Below are 16,696 nucleotides of genomic sequence, written 5' to 3'. Positions count from 1 at the left end.
TCTGACTTCGGCTCAGGTCACGATCTCGAGGTCTGTGAGTTCGAGCCCTGCATCGGGCTCTGAGCAGATGGCTCAGAGCCTGGAGCCTGCTTCTGATTCTGTGTCTCCCTCTCTCTCTGCCCCTCCCCCATTCATGCTCTGTCTCTCTCTGTCTCAAAAATAAAATAAACGTTAAAAAAAAAAATTAAAAATAAATAAATAAAAGTTGACTCTCCAACAGAGCAATTTTCCAGTAAGATAATTGAGCTGAGTAATAGTAGGTGCTAGAACTTGTCCCAGATATAGTCATGCAAATATGGGTGTACTTCCATGCCAAGATATATTATAAAATGTAAATCTTAATTTGAGGATCATACCCCTCCCAGTCACTGGATCTAAGCACTCCTAGAATCTGTGTAAACTTCTGTGATTGTGTGTATTTTGGGGGGAAAAGGGTCTATAGTTTTCATCAAATTTTCACATGGATGTGTTGATATTTTTAAAAAAAGGTTTTAACCCATTTTTATAGAGCAAGAGCCAAAAGATAGAGGAGAAGATGCATGATTTGGTGAAGAGAGAGGACCTGTAGAAAGTGATCTAATAGCATGTCAATTATTTTGTTGAAGATACACTTTTTTTTTTTTTAAGTTTATTTATTTATTTAGAGAGAGCGTGAACCGGGGAGGGACAGGGAGAGAGGAAGAACAGGAATCCCAAGCAGGCTCTGCGCAATCAGCACAGCCTGACATGGGGCTTGGGGCTCAATCCCATGAACCTTGAGATCATGACCTGAGCGAGATCAAGAGTCAGATGCTTAATTAGAGCCACCCAGGTGCCCTGAAGATATACTATTTTAAATGACATTTAAACATGGAATGATTGGTATTCAATTGCAGAATAAGTAGTTTAGTATCTTTTTTTTTTTTTTAACATTTTTGAGAGAGCTTGAGTGGGGGGGGGCGGGGGGGGCACAGAATCTGAAGCAGGCTCCAGGCTCTGAGCTGTCGGCACAGAGCCCAACATGGGGCTCGAACCCATGAACCATGAGATCATGACCTGAGCCAAAGTTGGACACTGAACAGTCTGAGCAGCCCACGCGTCCCTAGTGCCTTATTTTTAAATGGTTATCATCAGAGATTTTCCTTTTATTAAACAGTTCTTATTCATTGTATTTGTCAGACTTCTATATGTGAGGCATTATGCTGGATATTGCTACAAAGGAACTATCTACGAAATAATTATGCAGTCATTTCTAAACTATCAAAAAACGGTAAATCAGTATTGGTTTATTAATATTGAATATTGTTTTCATACCCCCTCTTAAAGAAACTGTGTTTTTTTTACTATCTCACTACTTATAGTGAATAAAAAGGAACCTTGATTCCTGAGGAAAAAGTGTTGAAATGTTCAGCAGCAAACTGAAATTAGGAAATATGTAGCTAAAACATTTTTATGATAAAAATATATTCATAGTTTGGCGATCATCAGAAAATAAAATTCCTGTAAAATTAAATGATGACTAGAAAAACTAAAGACTTTTTAAAAATAGATCCACATATTTGGTATTGCAAGTGTGGTTTATGGACATGAGGTTCATTTATAAATTCAGATCATTACATATAATCACAATACTTAATCTGTTCATACATAATGGAAGTCATATTTTTAAGGTGTCTTTGAAAAGGCCTCAAGATGATGAGTTTAAAGATTAATTCTCCAGCAGACCTGTCTCACATTTGGCTCTAGTGCAGTCAGTTTTCAGTGGACCACTGTTTTGGGATATGAAGTTATGCTTTCTTCTACTAGCTCTTAAACAAAGTTCCTATTTTTGCAGACCTTCAATGGTGGCACATCTTTGCTCCTCAGTTTGCTTTCTAGTGAATAAGGAGGGGAAGTTGTTTGAGCTGATATTTTGTTGTCAAAAATTACATAAAGGAAGAGTTTCTTAGGCAGTTTCTAAAATCATAAAAGTGGACTTTCAAAATTATTGTAAGTAATGGAAATCAGGTATACATGTATTACCTACTCAAGGTGATGAGTTTAATAGACAACACTCATTTGGGTGTATATATTCAATGAGTTTTTTACCCTCTAAATATATTTTTTTAACTTTTGGGCACTCCTCATTTGTACCTGTTTGTTATGACATTTATTCAAAATATTATTCATTCATATTTACTGAGCACCTACCTTGTACCAGGCACTACTCTAGGTGCCAGGATAGACTTAGGAACAAAACGACAAAAATAGACAAAAATCTTTTCCTCTCACAGACCTCACATTTTAGTGTGAGAGTAGCAATCCTAGGATTCTAAATCTTAAAATTTTTTAAATTGTCCTTAGTTTCTCTTGAGAAACCAATATTTAGAATGCCTAATACATAGCTATAGTAATCATTTTTTAAAAATAATCTCTGTTGAAGATTGTCACAGACTGTTACAACTGTCTCTGTTACAGATTTGCCAAAAGTGGGTGTGATGTTCACCTTTCCATTGTCAAGGATAAAAAGTAGTGGAAATAGATGATAAGCATTTCAGATAGAATAACATTTGATGTCCTTTTATTTTCTAAATAGTATTTACAGGCATTATAAATTCTATACTGTATTTACTCTTACCTTAAGACACGTTGATGAGAGATTTTTAGTTTAGGAAGGAATTTGAGGTATGAATTACAATTATTAATGTTATGGGGTGAATTATGTCCCCCCCCCCCAATTCATGTTGAAATTCAAACCCCCAGTACCTCAGAATGTGATTCTATTTGGAGACAGGGTATTTAAAGAGGTAATTAAGGTAAATGGAGATCATATGAATGGGCCCTAATCCAATACGACTGTGTCCTTATAAAAAGGAGATTAGGATGCAGACACACAAGATGGAAGGCTTTGTGAGGATACAGGGAGAAGATGACCATCTACAAGCCAAGTGGGGAGAGGCCTCACAAGAAACCAATCCTGCCAACACCTTGGTTTTGGACTTGGAGCCTCCAGAACTGAGAAATTTCTGTTCGAGCCACTCAGTCTGGTATTTTGTTACGGTAGCCCTAGCAAATGAATACTATTAATAAGAACCTTTAAAAAAAGAATTGGTGACTGGTTTCAGGATTGTATATTTTTAATTTAAAGCAAATTGGCACCAAAAATGCACTTGTTTTCGTCTTGTATTTTCCACTTCTGTTGAACTTTATTTTACCCTCGGGGTTTCATGCTAGCAATAGGTTTTCTTTTGGTGGTCACAAGGGTAGTTTATCTGAAGATCCTTTTACTCTCTTAGTTCGTAGTTTGCTGAATGAAATTCGCTGAAGTTCTTTTGCATGTTTTCTGTTTTTCTTCAGAAGTAGAAACAATATTTGAAATTTAGACCAGTTGGATTATATTACAACATTAGACATGTTTTGGACTTTTTGTCATCACTGCCACCTCCTGAATCTTCTGTGGCTAGCAAAAAGAAAAACAGTAGTATTGGGAATCAGTGGACCCAGAGTATTTTTCTCCTAACCCTCTCATGACCAACTTAATAGCCTAATTAATAGTTTTAACTTATAACAAGTACCAGTGGTTTGATCATTTAAAAACTTGAAATCACGTTCAGGGTTGGTCCTTTTGAAAAAGAGAATCTAATAAATGATTAACCAATTAACATCTGGTTCTCAAGGAAACCACTGATCTGCACAATCTGGGAGTCTAAGTTGTTACTTTGTGCCAGGTACTAATGTTGCCTGAGAGTACAAAATTATGTTCTTGGGTCACAGAGACTTCTCAGGGTAGCAGGAAAAAAAAATTCAAAAGGAATTTTTATGCAAATAAAGTATAATAGATCCATATCCAATATACTGAATACTAAAAGAAAATGTCAGGAGAAACTTAACCTGATATCCTGTTCATCATAAAATTGAGATAAGGATTAAATTTACTTGTACTAGGAAATACCTTTGCTTTTCACTTGGATAGTAAAATTTACCACTTCTGTTATCTTTTTGAAGTGCAAATCAAATCTTAATTGTTTTCCCATTTAAATCCTTTTAATGATTCCCCCTTGCTCCTGTAGAGGACAAATCCTCAAGCAAGGCCTTTAAGGCCACACTTTCCTGCAGAACTGTCTTACCAGTTCCCCAGACTCCAGTTACAACCGTTTTAAGTTCTACAATTGCATCAGGCTTCTTTCCACCTCAAGGCCTCTGTTCGTCACTTCCTCCCCAACCCCACCTCCTTTCTTTGCTTAGCCAAAGCCTGCTGTCTTCAGAATTTAGCTTAAGCATCCTTCTTCTGGAAAGACTTCCCCTGTGGTAGTTATAGATAGATAATTGTTCACTTATTGGTTTAATGTCTAGCTCCTCTACCAGGTGGTAAGCTCTGTGAGATAAGGACCCCAACTTTCCCCAGGCCCTGCCTAACACGGGGCCTTTACAGAGCAGATGCCCAATAAATACATTGCTGAATGGATATCCAGAAGTCATAAACTCCTACTTTTATTGTGTTGAAGGACCTCCTTAACCTTTTAAGCAAAATATTTTCTCCCTCTATGAATTTTTAAAAATACCACTAAACACAGTAGAATCATCTAAAAGGTATGTTGTATCTTTTGTTTTACAAGGCTCTTCCAGACACAGATGATTTCTTTGCTAAACAGAATTTCTTACAAAATCTTTTGAGTGCTGTCAAGACAGAATACAAAATCATGATGTTAGCATTCCAATTTCAAGATGACATTTGAGTCATGTGATAAACTCATAGTTGATCTCAAGCATCTTAACAGTGGTTTCCTGAAGATAATATTAAACCGAACAGAGTGACTTTAGGAGTAGAAACTTCATTGGGAAAAACAGCACAATATGAGAACATTCGAGGCATAGTCTCAAGTCACCCCATTCAGCTGTCCAGCTTTACTTCCATGTAGGGCTTCCTTAAGTCTGGAAGGGAGGCTGGAGATAAATCTCATTACATACACAAGAATTTTGAGCTCAGAGAGGTGAAGCAAATTGCCCAAAGCCTTATAGCTAATGCATAACGTTAGGACTAAAGTTGTTTTTCTCACCTAACCCAGATCCCACTGGTTCCATGACTCTTGTATTTCTAAAAACTCAGTATTCTGTGGATGTACCCAGGAGCCACCTACTAGAGTGGATAAAGAAGCCTAGCCCCAACCCCTACTTCAACTGGACCAGTCAATTCCTCCTGGAATTATTCATAAGATCTTGTTTTGGGGGAGGAAAAAATCTCTCAAAAGCACTAATCAATTTATTATTACTGGGAAAGCAAGTCTCCTGTTTGCATTTACTTTTTATGGTTTTGTCAGTTGAAATTAAGCTCAGCCTGACTTCTGGCTACTTTACAACGAGCAAAAACAGATACCATCTTGGGGTGCCTGGGTGGCTCAGTTGGTTGAGAGTCCGACTTCAGCTCAGGTCATGATCTCACAGTTTGTGGGTTCGAGCCCCGCGTCGGGCTCTGTGCTGACAGCTCAGAGCCTGGAGCCTGCTTTGGATTCTGTGTCTCCCTCTCTCTGCCTGCTTGTCTCTCTCTCTGTCTCTCTCTCAAAACAAACATTAAAAAAAAAAAAAAAACAGATTCCATCTAACCTTTTGCAGCCATGTTTCCTTCTTCCTGCTTTTTTGTCTCCTCTTCAATTACCTTCATCTTTGCATCGTATTCATCAGCTAGGGATTTCCATTCTACTCTGTTGTTCTGAAGACCAGTCAGCATTGGTGTGATTTCTTTGTGAAACCGTGAGAACTCCTAGCGAGAATTTTAGGTCAGAAACATAGTCATAGTTGATTTTCAGTACTTTTCATATGCAGAAAAGGAACTGTAAGGAATTATTACAGTGCTCAGAGCTGCTAGGATGAGCCTAACTCAGGGCCTTGGGAACAGGAAAGACAGGTGCTGTTTTCTAAGTACGTCTGGGTCTGTTCAGTGTGCTCACTTCTAAATTCTCTTAGTTTTTATTCCACCCCTGAATGAGAGATTAGGATAATTCCTCAAGCTACTTTGGAGAAACAAGGACACCCCTAATGGCTTTCCATGTGGGAGACTCAATTTTGGTAACAGTTTGAAAGAAAAACCCTAGTCCAAATTCGTCCACTTACCTTGTATACAAAAGTACAAACAAAATCAATAAATCCAACTTGAAGTTTGGGTAGTTCGTCTTTTTTGTTTCTGTCCATCATAGGCTAGAAAGAGAAGTACATTCTTTAAGGATAGTTTTCTAAGACTCGGGGAACAAAAGAGACTGATTTGTATCAACAATTTGTAATAAGTAGTGTGTTTCTATGTCAAAGTCTTTACAATAGGCTGTTGCTGCAGCACAGTCCTCTCCAGATCTCCTTGTTCCCAAAATTCATTTGCAACCAGAAGTGCCACCTGCAAGTAAGAGTAAGACTCGGTTCATGAAAGTGACTTATTAGTAGAGAATTTGCATTTTATCAGTGTGCGTGACATTTCAGGATAGCGTTTATATTAATGCTCAAGGTGTTGTCACACCATATGCTCTTTGGTATTAAAAAGATGTCATCTACAGATTATATTGAAATGGCAAAGGGGAATTCCTCTTCGTGCGTCAGTGTTCTAGGCCCATTCTTGGAGTACCTGTCTCCTATTTGCTATTGCCACCGCTTCTCAACAATAGAAAGGGGAGATGGGAGAATGTTTAATTCCATTACATTTTGCTCCAAGCTCTAAAGCTTCCCACGCCCTCCTTATGTCCTGCTTCTCTCTTAGCATCTAGCATTTGTGTGCACATACACGCACACACACGCACACAGATTAGAACACAGCTTTACTTGACTATAGTGTGAGGACATTTGAGGGAAATTTTATATAGCTTTAAAAAACCCAGTATCTATCAAGTTCAATGATTATCCACTAGCTGCCTTACATTGACATGAACCCAGCTTGCCAGGAAGAATAAGATGTGACCACCTTCTTTAAGATGCTCACAGTCTAGTAGAGACAGTTCTGTGAACTATGTGGGGAAGTGCTGTGGATCAAGAAGGGAGTAAAGAGTTTCAGAAAGGAGCTTGCATTTCTGTTGTATCATCAAGGATGAATAGTAGTTTTAGGTAAAGAGGAGGGGAAGACGATCTGCTGAGAGAAAATTGAACATGCAGAGCTTAGAGTGTGAGGCAGTGAAGGGGAGAGAATGACAGGAAATAATGTGGTGACTGTGAGTTAAGGACAGGTGGTGACAGGCCATGTAAGCTTTGTTAGAAAGTTTGATTCTCTAGACCAGTGATGCTTATTCCTGGAGGGGTAGGGTTCCTCCAGAATGCACTAGTGGCCCAGGCAGGTGGGGGCCAAGAGAGATTTAAGCGAAAGTAACTTTGTTTTTTCTTTTATATAAAGCGCTCTTTGTACAACTTCTGGCGGGAGGTGGGGGTGGGGGGTGGACAAAGCTTGAAAATCTCTGGCAAGGGGGAATTTAGAAGGCTTTGAAGCATGGGAGTGGCTGAGCAGAACTCTGTAAATAATCCCAGCAGCCACTCAGAGGAAGGCTGGGCGGTTCAGGATGAGGAAGGATCACTCAGGAGGATCCCTGCCACCACAGAGCTGATGGAAGAGGGTGGAAGTCTGACCTGAGGCTGTGGCAAGGGTGACAGGCAGGAATGGGGGAGATGAACTTCAAGCAAGGCCCCAGGTTTCTGGCCGGGGTGACTGTGCAGATAAAGAATAAAGGAGAAAGAGCAGGCACGTCAGGATGGAGGAGCACCAGTGTATGGTTCGGGATTTGATGGTTCCAATGATTCTGTCTTTACTAATACAACCCACATTTATAATTGGACCCAGTGAATTCTGGCCTTTCTTCTGCTTAGGGTTTTCCCTAGATGTCACTGAGGGAAAAAGAAGCTTCTTTCATCCAGTTAGTAAGAAATAAGTAGTAAACTAGTGGCTCCTGACTCCCACTCCCCAAGGTTGGCAGAGAACTTCCAGGGAGGGCACCCTTAAACATGAACTTATTACAGATGGTGCCTTGTGATAATTGACAGCACAGTGAAGAAGAGGTTGTGGGAGCAAACCACCCCTGCTAGGGGAAACCACTGATGATTCATCTTTGCCCTGTACTGATTGATTCTACTAAAAACTCAGACATTCCCTGAATAATTTTATATAGTTCTTGCAGCTTGTTCAGTGATAAGGAATTCTTTGCAGAAAGTATTTCTTTCTAAGGTCCCTTCTCTTTGCCTTGTTCTGGGCAAAGAGACCAAATGACCTATCGTGTTATTGACATCTGTGAGCTCTTGAAAGCTATTTGCCTTTCTTCATTAACAGAAATCCAACAGGGAACATTTTATTTTTGTCTTAACTTCTCAAGTTTCTTTTTTCTTTTCAAATTATAAACTGATGGTTTGTTCCAGGGTAATGAAATATAGTTGTATACAAAATACATAGTCATATAATTGCTAGCTATAATAAAATTCCGAGATTGCCAGAATCTTCACATTCACCCTTCCATGGGACCTAGACTGCATCTGAGAATGTGACAGAAAAGGAAACGTAACTGTACTCGCCTGACTTTGTACCTCCCAGGGTTTGGTTATAGCTGACAGATCACATGCAGTCATCATCATTGCCCTTGGAAGAAAACAAAAGTTGTTAAAATAGAAAGACATAAAAAATAAGGTGGGTTTTTGTTTTGTTTTGTTTTGTTTTGTTTTGTGTGTGTGTGTGTTTGTTTTTTGTTTTTTGCCAAAAGAGGAATAAAATTCTGACTACTCACATTATAACCTCTTTTTTGGTTGGATCAATAGTTACATATTTGACGGCCTCTTCCTCGGTTTCCATTTTTTCACAGGCATCAACAATTTTTTGAAACATGGTTCTCTTCCTAAAAAAGATACAGCTGTGCAACGATTATAGCATATAAGACCAGAGATTTAAAAAAGTATCTTTAATATGCGCTTCTCAGAGTTAAAGTTCCCACTTTGCATCAGATGTTTACATAGTGGATCTAAAGGGTCAGGGAATAAGAGACTAAATGGCTGCTAACCGTTGGCACAGAAAGGGTTTAAGACAGGAAAACCACCAGCCACAGAAAGGGAAAAAATTGGTAAGTTTGAATACATTAAAGCTAAAAGATACATGTGACAAAAGAGATCATAACATAAACATAAAGGCCACAGGCTGTGATGAGACGTAATGCATAAAAGCAACAAAAAAAATCAGAACCTAAAATACATGAAAAGATACTCAACCTCACTGGTAAACAAGAAAATACAAATTTGAACATCAATAAGAAGCCATCTCACTGTCAAATTAACAAGATAAATAAGTGTGTGCAGATCAAAAGTAGTCCAGAGAAGAGGTAACAGGAACTCTTGCACACCACTGGTGGGAGTTTAACTACTCAGGAGTGCAGTTTTGCAATGCAGTATAAAACTTAAGATTTGCAAATCTTGTCGCAATCCCACTTCTAGGTACGCACTTCAGAGAAACTCTCACGTGTACAAGGACATACGATGTGGTATTGTCAACAATAACGAAAAGTAGGAAATGATCTAAATGTCCACGAATAGAAGAACGGCTAAATTAATTACGGCATGTTCATAAAGCTGAATATACAGTTCAAATGAATGAACTGGATCTTCATTTACCACCAAGGTAAATCTTTAAAACATATTGCATGAAAAAGCAAGTTGCGGAAAAGTATGTACAAGATGAAACCATTTATGGAAAATTTTAAAACGCACGTAACAATACCATATGAAAACGTGGATGGAAAGGACAGATACACAGCATCAGGATGATGATGACTGTGAGGGGAAAGGGAGGGGTTTTTCATGGTAGAGTGGGTTCGGATGCCTCGATTGCATTTTTTTTTCCTTAAAAAAAAAAGACCTCAGGTGTGGCAAAATCTTAGCATTTGTTGAATCTGGGTCATGGATATTTGGATATCAATTATATTCTTTCAAGTATCTGTCTTCATCTTTGAACTATTAAATAGTTTTTTAATTAAGAAGGATCAGAGAGGCACAGTTTGATACTACCCATCTAAGTCATTAAATAGTTGGATATAACTAGTTCACCTTGTCCTAATCCATTTTGCCAAGCAACTCTATAGTTCACTGACAAAACGGGCAGAAGCTTGGAGTATCTGGTCTCCTTGGTCATTTCTGTAGTGCTCTGCTGTACATAACTCAGAATTATGTGAGTTTGGTTAACGTGCATCCGTATGATCAAGGTTTTTTAGCTCCGAGTCTCCAGCAGAATCAAATGTCTGAGCCTGCAACTCTAAATACCAGACTCTGGACCATGATGACTCCACCAGACCAAAATGCTCCTCAAAGGCTTTGCGGCATCACCCTTCTGGCAGGTACACCAACTTCACCGTGCATTCCTCAAACTTCTTCAATAACAAACTAATCAACAGCAGGGATTCGTTTTTTTAAATGTATTTTCAGATGTCTAGTAAACTCACTGTCAGTACCTTGAAGGTATTCTACTGATGTTCCAAAAGGAAAATGAATAACTGTGTGTGTGAATAAATGCCTTTTGACTTGAATGCAGTGGATCATTTATGTGAGGCAGAAACACATAGTGTAGGGGCGTTCTGTACTTACTTGAAGTATAAAGCCAGGTCAGTTGCTATTATTGCAACTTCAAACAAATGAATAACCGTTTCAAACTGGCGTTTATTTAGGTTCTGGAAGATGTTTAAACTCTGTAAGATAAAAATTCACAATAAAGTGCAATCATGAATTTGTCTTGGTTCAACAAATAAGCCAAACTATGTTTAACAAAATAAAGATTATTGGCACAGAGAGACGAAAAACTAGGTCTTTCTCTCACGTTTTTTGTTTTCAGCTTTCTCTTGGATTAAATTACCACTCTACTTTGAGTAAAGTAATTTAAACTATAAAAGTAGATACTATTAGCAAATATTCATATCAGCAGTGTATAAGTTTGGGGAGTAAATAAAAGTGTTTTCTCCCAGGATCACTTAAAAATATAACAGTAGACTTAAATTTTGCTTGTATTAACTGAGGAGATTTAATAAAGAATATGTGGTACATCCAGTTGTTAGACATGCTGAATTATCCAACGGATAATTTTTGAGTAATCACAGAAGTTGCTGGATGACTTCAGAAACTATAAATTATACTAGTACTCATGTATATATGGGAAAAGATAATGAAATCTCTCAAGTTGTTCTTTTTTTTTTAATTTTTTTTTAACGTTTATTTATTTTTGAGACAGAGAGAGACAGAGCATGAATGGGGGAAGGACAGAGAGAGAGGGAGACACAGAATTGGAAGCAGGCTCCAGGCTCCGAGCCATCAGCCCAGAGCCCGACGCGGGGCTCGAACTCACGGACCGCGAGATCGTGACCTGAGCTGAGGTCGGACGCCTAACCGACTGAGCCACCCAGGCGCCCCTCAAGTTGTTCTTAAAATGTTTTCTTGCAATTATATTTTACAAACAACTAGACCTTTCTTCAGAGAGTTTCCCAGTAATAATCTCTTCACAGATGGATCAGCTTAATAGTGTGATAGAAAATGAGAGTAAATTTGGCAGTGTGTGCGTGTATATATATGTGTGTGTGTATATATATATATATATGTATATATGTATATGTGTATATATATGTATACATATGTGTGTGTGTGTGTGTGTATATATATATATATATATATATATATAATGTTTTTAATTTATTTTTGAGAGACAGAGCAAGAGTGGGGGGAGGGGCAGAAAGAGAGAGAGAGAGACACAGAATCCGAAGCAGGCTCTAGGCTCTGAGCTGTCAGCCCAGAGCCTGACGTGGGGCTCAAACCCACAAACCATGAGATCATGACCTGAGCCAAAGTCGAACACTTAACTGAGTCACCCAGGGCACCCCTTGGCAGTGGTTTTTAAAAGGTTTCATATTCCAATATGTATCCTTTTGATGATTACATTATTTTAAGCAACAAACTACACCGAATAACCACTGATAATATGGAAGCCTAGTTAATAGCAGTGTAATAATATGTATTATTTGAAAAAGGTCTCATATTCCAAATAAATCACTTTAGGCATATAGGCGAAAGGACAGATGTATAGTAGTTTTGCCACATGAAGTTGATAGTCATGAAATACATACATATACCCGAATTGCATTCTTGTCTTTTTTTCCTCACTCATTTTGACAGTCATCTAAAAACATGGACAAGTCTCCAAACTGAAAAACCTGTCTTAATTCTATACTCTTTCTTTTCTTTTTTTTTTTCTTTCATATCTAAGGATCATAAAAGAAGAGCTTCTATGTGGTTTTTTTCTTTTTTAAGTTCATTTATTTTGAGAGAGCACGAGCGCATGAGCATGGGAGGGGCAGAGAGAGCTGGAGAGAGAGAGAATCCCAAGCAGGCTCGTCACAGTCAGCACAGAGCCTGACACAGGGTGGGGGGCTTGATCCCATGAACCGTGAGATCATGACCTAAGCCAAAATCAAGACCTGGACACTTAAGCGACCGAGCTACCCAGAGGCCCCTAAGTGGTTTCTTTTTAACCTATAGATACAGATTCATATTAAAAACCCTGCTCTGATTTATATTAGTTGGTAGATAGCTCTTGACCAAATTTGTGGCCCATCTCTTGTCCCTTTCACTGTACACATTTTGGCCTTTACTATGGCTTCGTCTTCGTTTTATTTTTCCAGTAACCCTATTTTATTTTTTTTAACCTGATATGTATTTTTGAAAGCTCCGATAAAACCTTTTGGGAACAAATTGAGTAACATACACACATATACACATGCCTTTTTTTTTTTTTTTAAGTAAGCTAAGGCAGAGCCAGTGATCAGAGCAGGAAAGATGATCAACACCAAGACATCAGATGACGTTACTAAAATATGAAGAATTAAGTATCAGATGAGAATCTATGCAGAAAAAACAAGTCACATGTAAGGCAAAAAGATTGGCCATATATACCTCTTCAGGGCAACACTTCAATGCCAAAAGACAGTGAAGCAACGTCCTCCAATTTCTGAGAATAAGTGTGACACAAAACTATATGTCCAGTCAAACTGATCTTCAAAAACAAATGTAACAAACAGTATTCTTTTTTAAGCATGTACTTAGATTAGCCTCTCTTAGAAAAACTACCATTTGACAAAAGTCTAGCCCATCAAGAGGTGAGTGAAAATAAGATACACAGGAATGGAGAAACCATAATAAAAGGATTGATTGTAAGTATTGGGCCCATTTAAATATAGAATTATGAATAAACAATTGTGTTAGAGCTAGAGAATATTATGCTAAGCGAAATAAGTCAGAGAAAGACAAATACCATATGATCTCATTCATATGCGGAATTTAAGAAACAAAACAAATGAGCAAAGGGGAAAGAGAGAGGGAGAAAGAGACAAACCAAGAAACAGACTCTTAACTACAGAGAACAAACTGATGGTTAACAGAAGGGATGTGGGCTGGGGGACGGATTAAATATGTGATGGGGATTAAGGAGTGCACATGTGATGAGCACTTGGTGATGTATGGAAGTGATGAATCACTGTATTGTAAACCTGAAACATAAAACACTGTGAACTAACTGGAATTTAAATAAAAACTAAAAAAAAAAAAAAGGTTAGGGGTGCCTAGGTGGCTTAGTCAGTTAAGTGTCTGACTTCAGCTCAAGTCATGATCTCACAGTTCATGGGTTTGAGCCCCACCTTACGCTCTGTGCTGACAGCTCAGAGCCTGGAGCCTGCTTCGGATTCTGTGTCTCCTTCTCTTTCTGCCCCTCCCCCCGCTCACAACGCGTGTGTCTCTCTCTCTCTCTCAGAAAATAAACATTAAAAAAATTTTTTTAAAGGATAAACAACTCTGGAAATTATTGAGCAACATATGAATTTATAAATATATAATGGTAAAAAATACTAATGATAATAAGTACCTTACAAAATGGAGGTGAAGATGTTGGAAGCAGTATTTTAATTGTTTCATGTTTCATAGCAGTGAGTTAGTACACAATATAAAGTTAATACATATAGTCTAAAAATATCAAACATCTAAATGCTGAGCTATGGTTTTTCACAATTTCTCATAGTCCTCTGTTCATTTTAGAGGGTTCTTTAAGAACTAATATGTCGTGGGGCACCTGGGTGGCTCAGTCAGTTGAGCATCTGACTTTGGCTCAGGTCATGATCTCATGGTTCGTGAGTTTGACCCCTGCGTTGGGCTCTGTGCTGACAGCTCAGATCCTGGAGCCTGCTTCAGATTCTGTGGTCTCCTCTCTTTCCTCCCCTCCCCAACTCAGGCTCTGTCTCTCTCTCAAAAATGAATAAACATTTTTTTTAAAATCTTTAAAAAAAAACACTATTTCTTGTGATAAAGACACAGTATCTAAAGTTCTGCAATTACATTTCTAAAATGTTTCTTCCATTAAATTTAAATAGAAGTACACAAAAATAAATGGAAAACTACTCAACAATGAAAAGGATTCAATTGCTGGTGTATACAATACTAATCTCAGAATTATTACTTTGCATGAAAGAAGACAGCACAAAAGAGTACCTGTATAATTGCGTCTATATAAAATCTACAAAATCTAAACTATAGTGACTAAAAGCATTTCAATGGTTGCCTAGGGCTGGGAGCAGAGAGAGGCCTGCACTGCAAATGGGCACGAGGAGTGGTTTGGGATCATAGGAATATTTTATATCTTGATTGTGGTAGTGGTATCCTAGGTACATAAAATTGTATAAACTCATATAATTGTACACACTGAAAGGATGCCGTTTATTGTACATATATTATACTTCAATAAAGCTGATTTTAAAAACATAACTCTGGGGGTGCCTGGGTGGCTCAGTCAGTTGAGTGCCTGACTTCGGTTCAGGTGATGATCTCACCATTGGACCCCCAAGTTGGGCTCTGTGGTGATAGCTCAGAGCCTGGAGCTGCTTCAGATTCTGTGTCTCCCTCTTTCTCTGCCCCTCCCCTGCTCTCTCTCTCTCTCTCTAAAATAAAGAAACATTAAAAAAAAAAATAACTCTCTGGGGCACCTGGGTGGCTCAGTCAGTTAAGCGTCCAACTTCGGCTTGGGTCATGATCTCACAGTTTGTGAGTTCAAATCCTGCATCAGGCTCTGTGCTGACAGCCAGAGGCTGGAGCCTGCTTTGAGTTCTGTTTCTCTCTCTCTCTGTCCCTCCATTGCTCATTCTCTGTCTCCCTGTCTCTCTCTCAAGTATAAACATTAAAAAATTAAAAAAAATAAAAACCATAACTCTGACTTTAAAAAAAAAGCTTGAATACTATGATCCCATGTTTCTAAAATTGTTTCTCTCCATCCTGCCTGCATACCTTCACAGGGTGGCTGATTAAAGTTCATTAAGTGTTAATGAAATAGCTATTTTTGAGTCATAGAATTTGAAATGAATGTTTTGTATTTATTTTTAAATTTTTCCCTGTCATTGAGTTTTCATAGTGAGGAAGTGTAATTTTTACAACCAGTATTATTAATTTTGAAAACATAGAAATGTATAATATTCTATTTGTTTTCCTGAGGATTGTGCTGAAAACCTGAGGTAGGGACAGGCGCACCACCACAAGAGAAGGGACCATGTCCCAGCTCATTCTGGCGGGGCCCCCACTTGCTCAGCTGGTTTCACTAGCTCACAGAGAGTCTATGTTCTCTCCTACTATTACAACAGCAGTAAACATATAAATTCCCAGTAGTGCATCCAAATAGGTAGGAATGACTCCAATTCATCCTGATTAGAGCTTCCTGGTGAGGTGAGGCAGGAGAACATATAGGCTATTCTAGTCTTCGGTGTGGTACCTGTGACACCCGTGGAGGAGACTGCTAATGTGTTCATGATTCACTGTGACCATACATTGGATATTTCATTGCTTCTTCACTCTTTTTATAAGATGGGGTTGATATGAAAAAGCATAAAGAGGATTATCATAAACTCTGTCAAGAAGTGTTTGAATAATAACAGGGGTCTGTTATTTATGCTGAGCCATTTGTGTTGTCATTTCTACGATACATTGTAGCATTAAGATGTATGCTCTTTCTAATCTGACTAGCAAGCTTTCCATCTATTCCCTCAGGTGAAAGGGTTGACTGCTGTCTGCTTTGGAATGCAGGTGGTTCTTAACCCTCAGAACGGTGAATCCCAATCTACTGGGATATAATGACATTTTAAGGCAAAGCTTCATAATATACAAAACAAAATACCAAAATTATCTAAATCATGAGGATTTCCCTTATTTAAATGCTTTTAATGCAAATATTTTCTTTATACAAAAAAAGTAAATAAAAGAGCAACATTGTTTCCCAAAGTGTAAAAAGAACATTTGATGGTTAAAATTTTTTTTTTTTTTTTTTTTTTTTTTTTTTTTTTTTTAGCGTTCCATTTGCCTGCTCATAAAAATCTCTGTGATTGCATTGCCTGGCGACTCTATTTACAGGCCTTCTAAGTCTGCAATTAGCAGGTTGGATAGCATGGTAGACAAGTCCTTGCCAAGGTGGTATGGATTACCGAGATGCAGTATGCCTTTTGAGAAAGAATAATAAGCCTTTATACAGCCATCAAAACCAGTTCAGACTCCAGAGTAAATAACATTTAAAAAATTAGGATGGAAAGCCACAAGTCCATTATAAACCCTTAAATCCCAGAAAGGAAAAACATATGAGTACAAGTACCACCCAAACATTTGTTTGAACTCACGACACTGAGGTCAAGACCTGAGTTGAGATCAAGAGTCGAACACTTAACAGACTGAGCCCCCCAGGCGC

The 16,696-nt window shown here is 38.2% G+C and overlaps 1 protein-coding gene across 3 annotated transcripts in view; it reads right to left on the bottom strand.

The window, feature by feature from the left end:
• Nucleotides 1–3,077: 3,077 nt before the first annotated feature.
• Nucleotides 3,078–16,696, bottom strand: part of PDE6C (phosphodiesterase 6C) — a 44,894-nt gene continuing 31,275 nt past the window's right edge. Inside the window, exons 16-22 of one of the 3 annotated variants that reach the window (XM_043597004.1) lie at nt 10,534–10,634; nt 8,694–8,816; nt 8,485–8,548; nt 6,266–6,340; nt 6,067–6,150; nt 5,560–5,716; nt 3,078–3,418 (exon numbers count right to left, since the gene is read on the bottom strand). In XM_043597004.1, coding sequence (XP_043452939.1) covers nt 3,357–3,418; nt 5,560–5,716; nt 6,067–6,150; nt 6,266–6,340; nt 8,485–8,548; nt 8,694–8,816; nt 10,534–10,634 — 666 coding nt within the window. In that variant the 3' untranslated portion in view covers nt 3,078–3,356. Of the gene's footprint in view, nt 3,419–5,559; nt 5,717–6,066; nt 6,151–6,211; nt 6,341–8,484; nt 8,549–8,693; nt 8,817–10,533; nt 10,635–16,696 lie in introns of those variants that run through there. The other 2 variants (XM_043597005.1, XM_043597006.1) reach the window with 2 other exon arrangements.

Source organism: Prionailurus bengalensis, chromosome D2 (assembly GCF_016509475.1).
Source record: "Prionailurus bengalensis isolate Pbe53 chromosome D2, Fcat_Pben_1.1_paternal_pri, whole genome shotgun sequence".
Lineage (NCBI taxonomy): Eukaryota > Metazoa > Chordata > Mammalia > Carnivora > Felidae > Prionailurus > Prionailurus bengalensis.
This window is presented reverse-complemented; position numbering and strand designations above follow the sequence as displayed.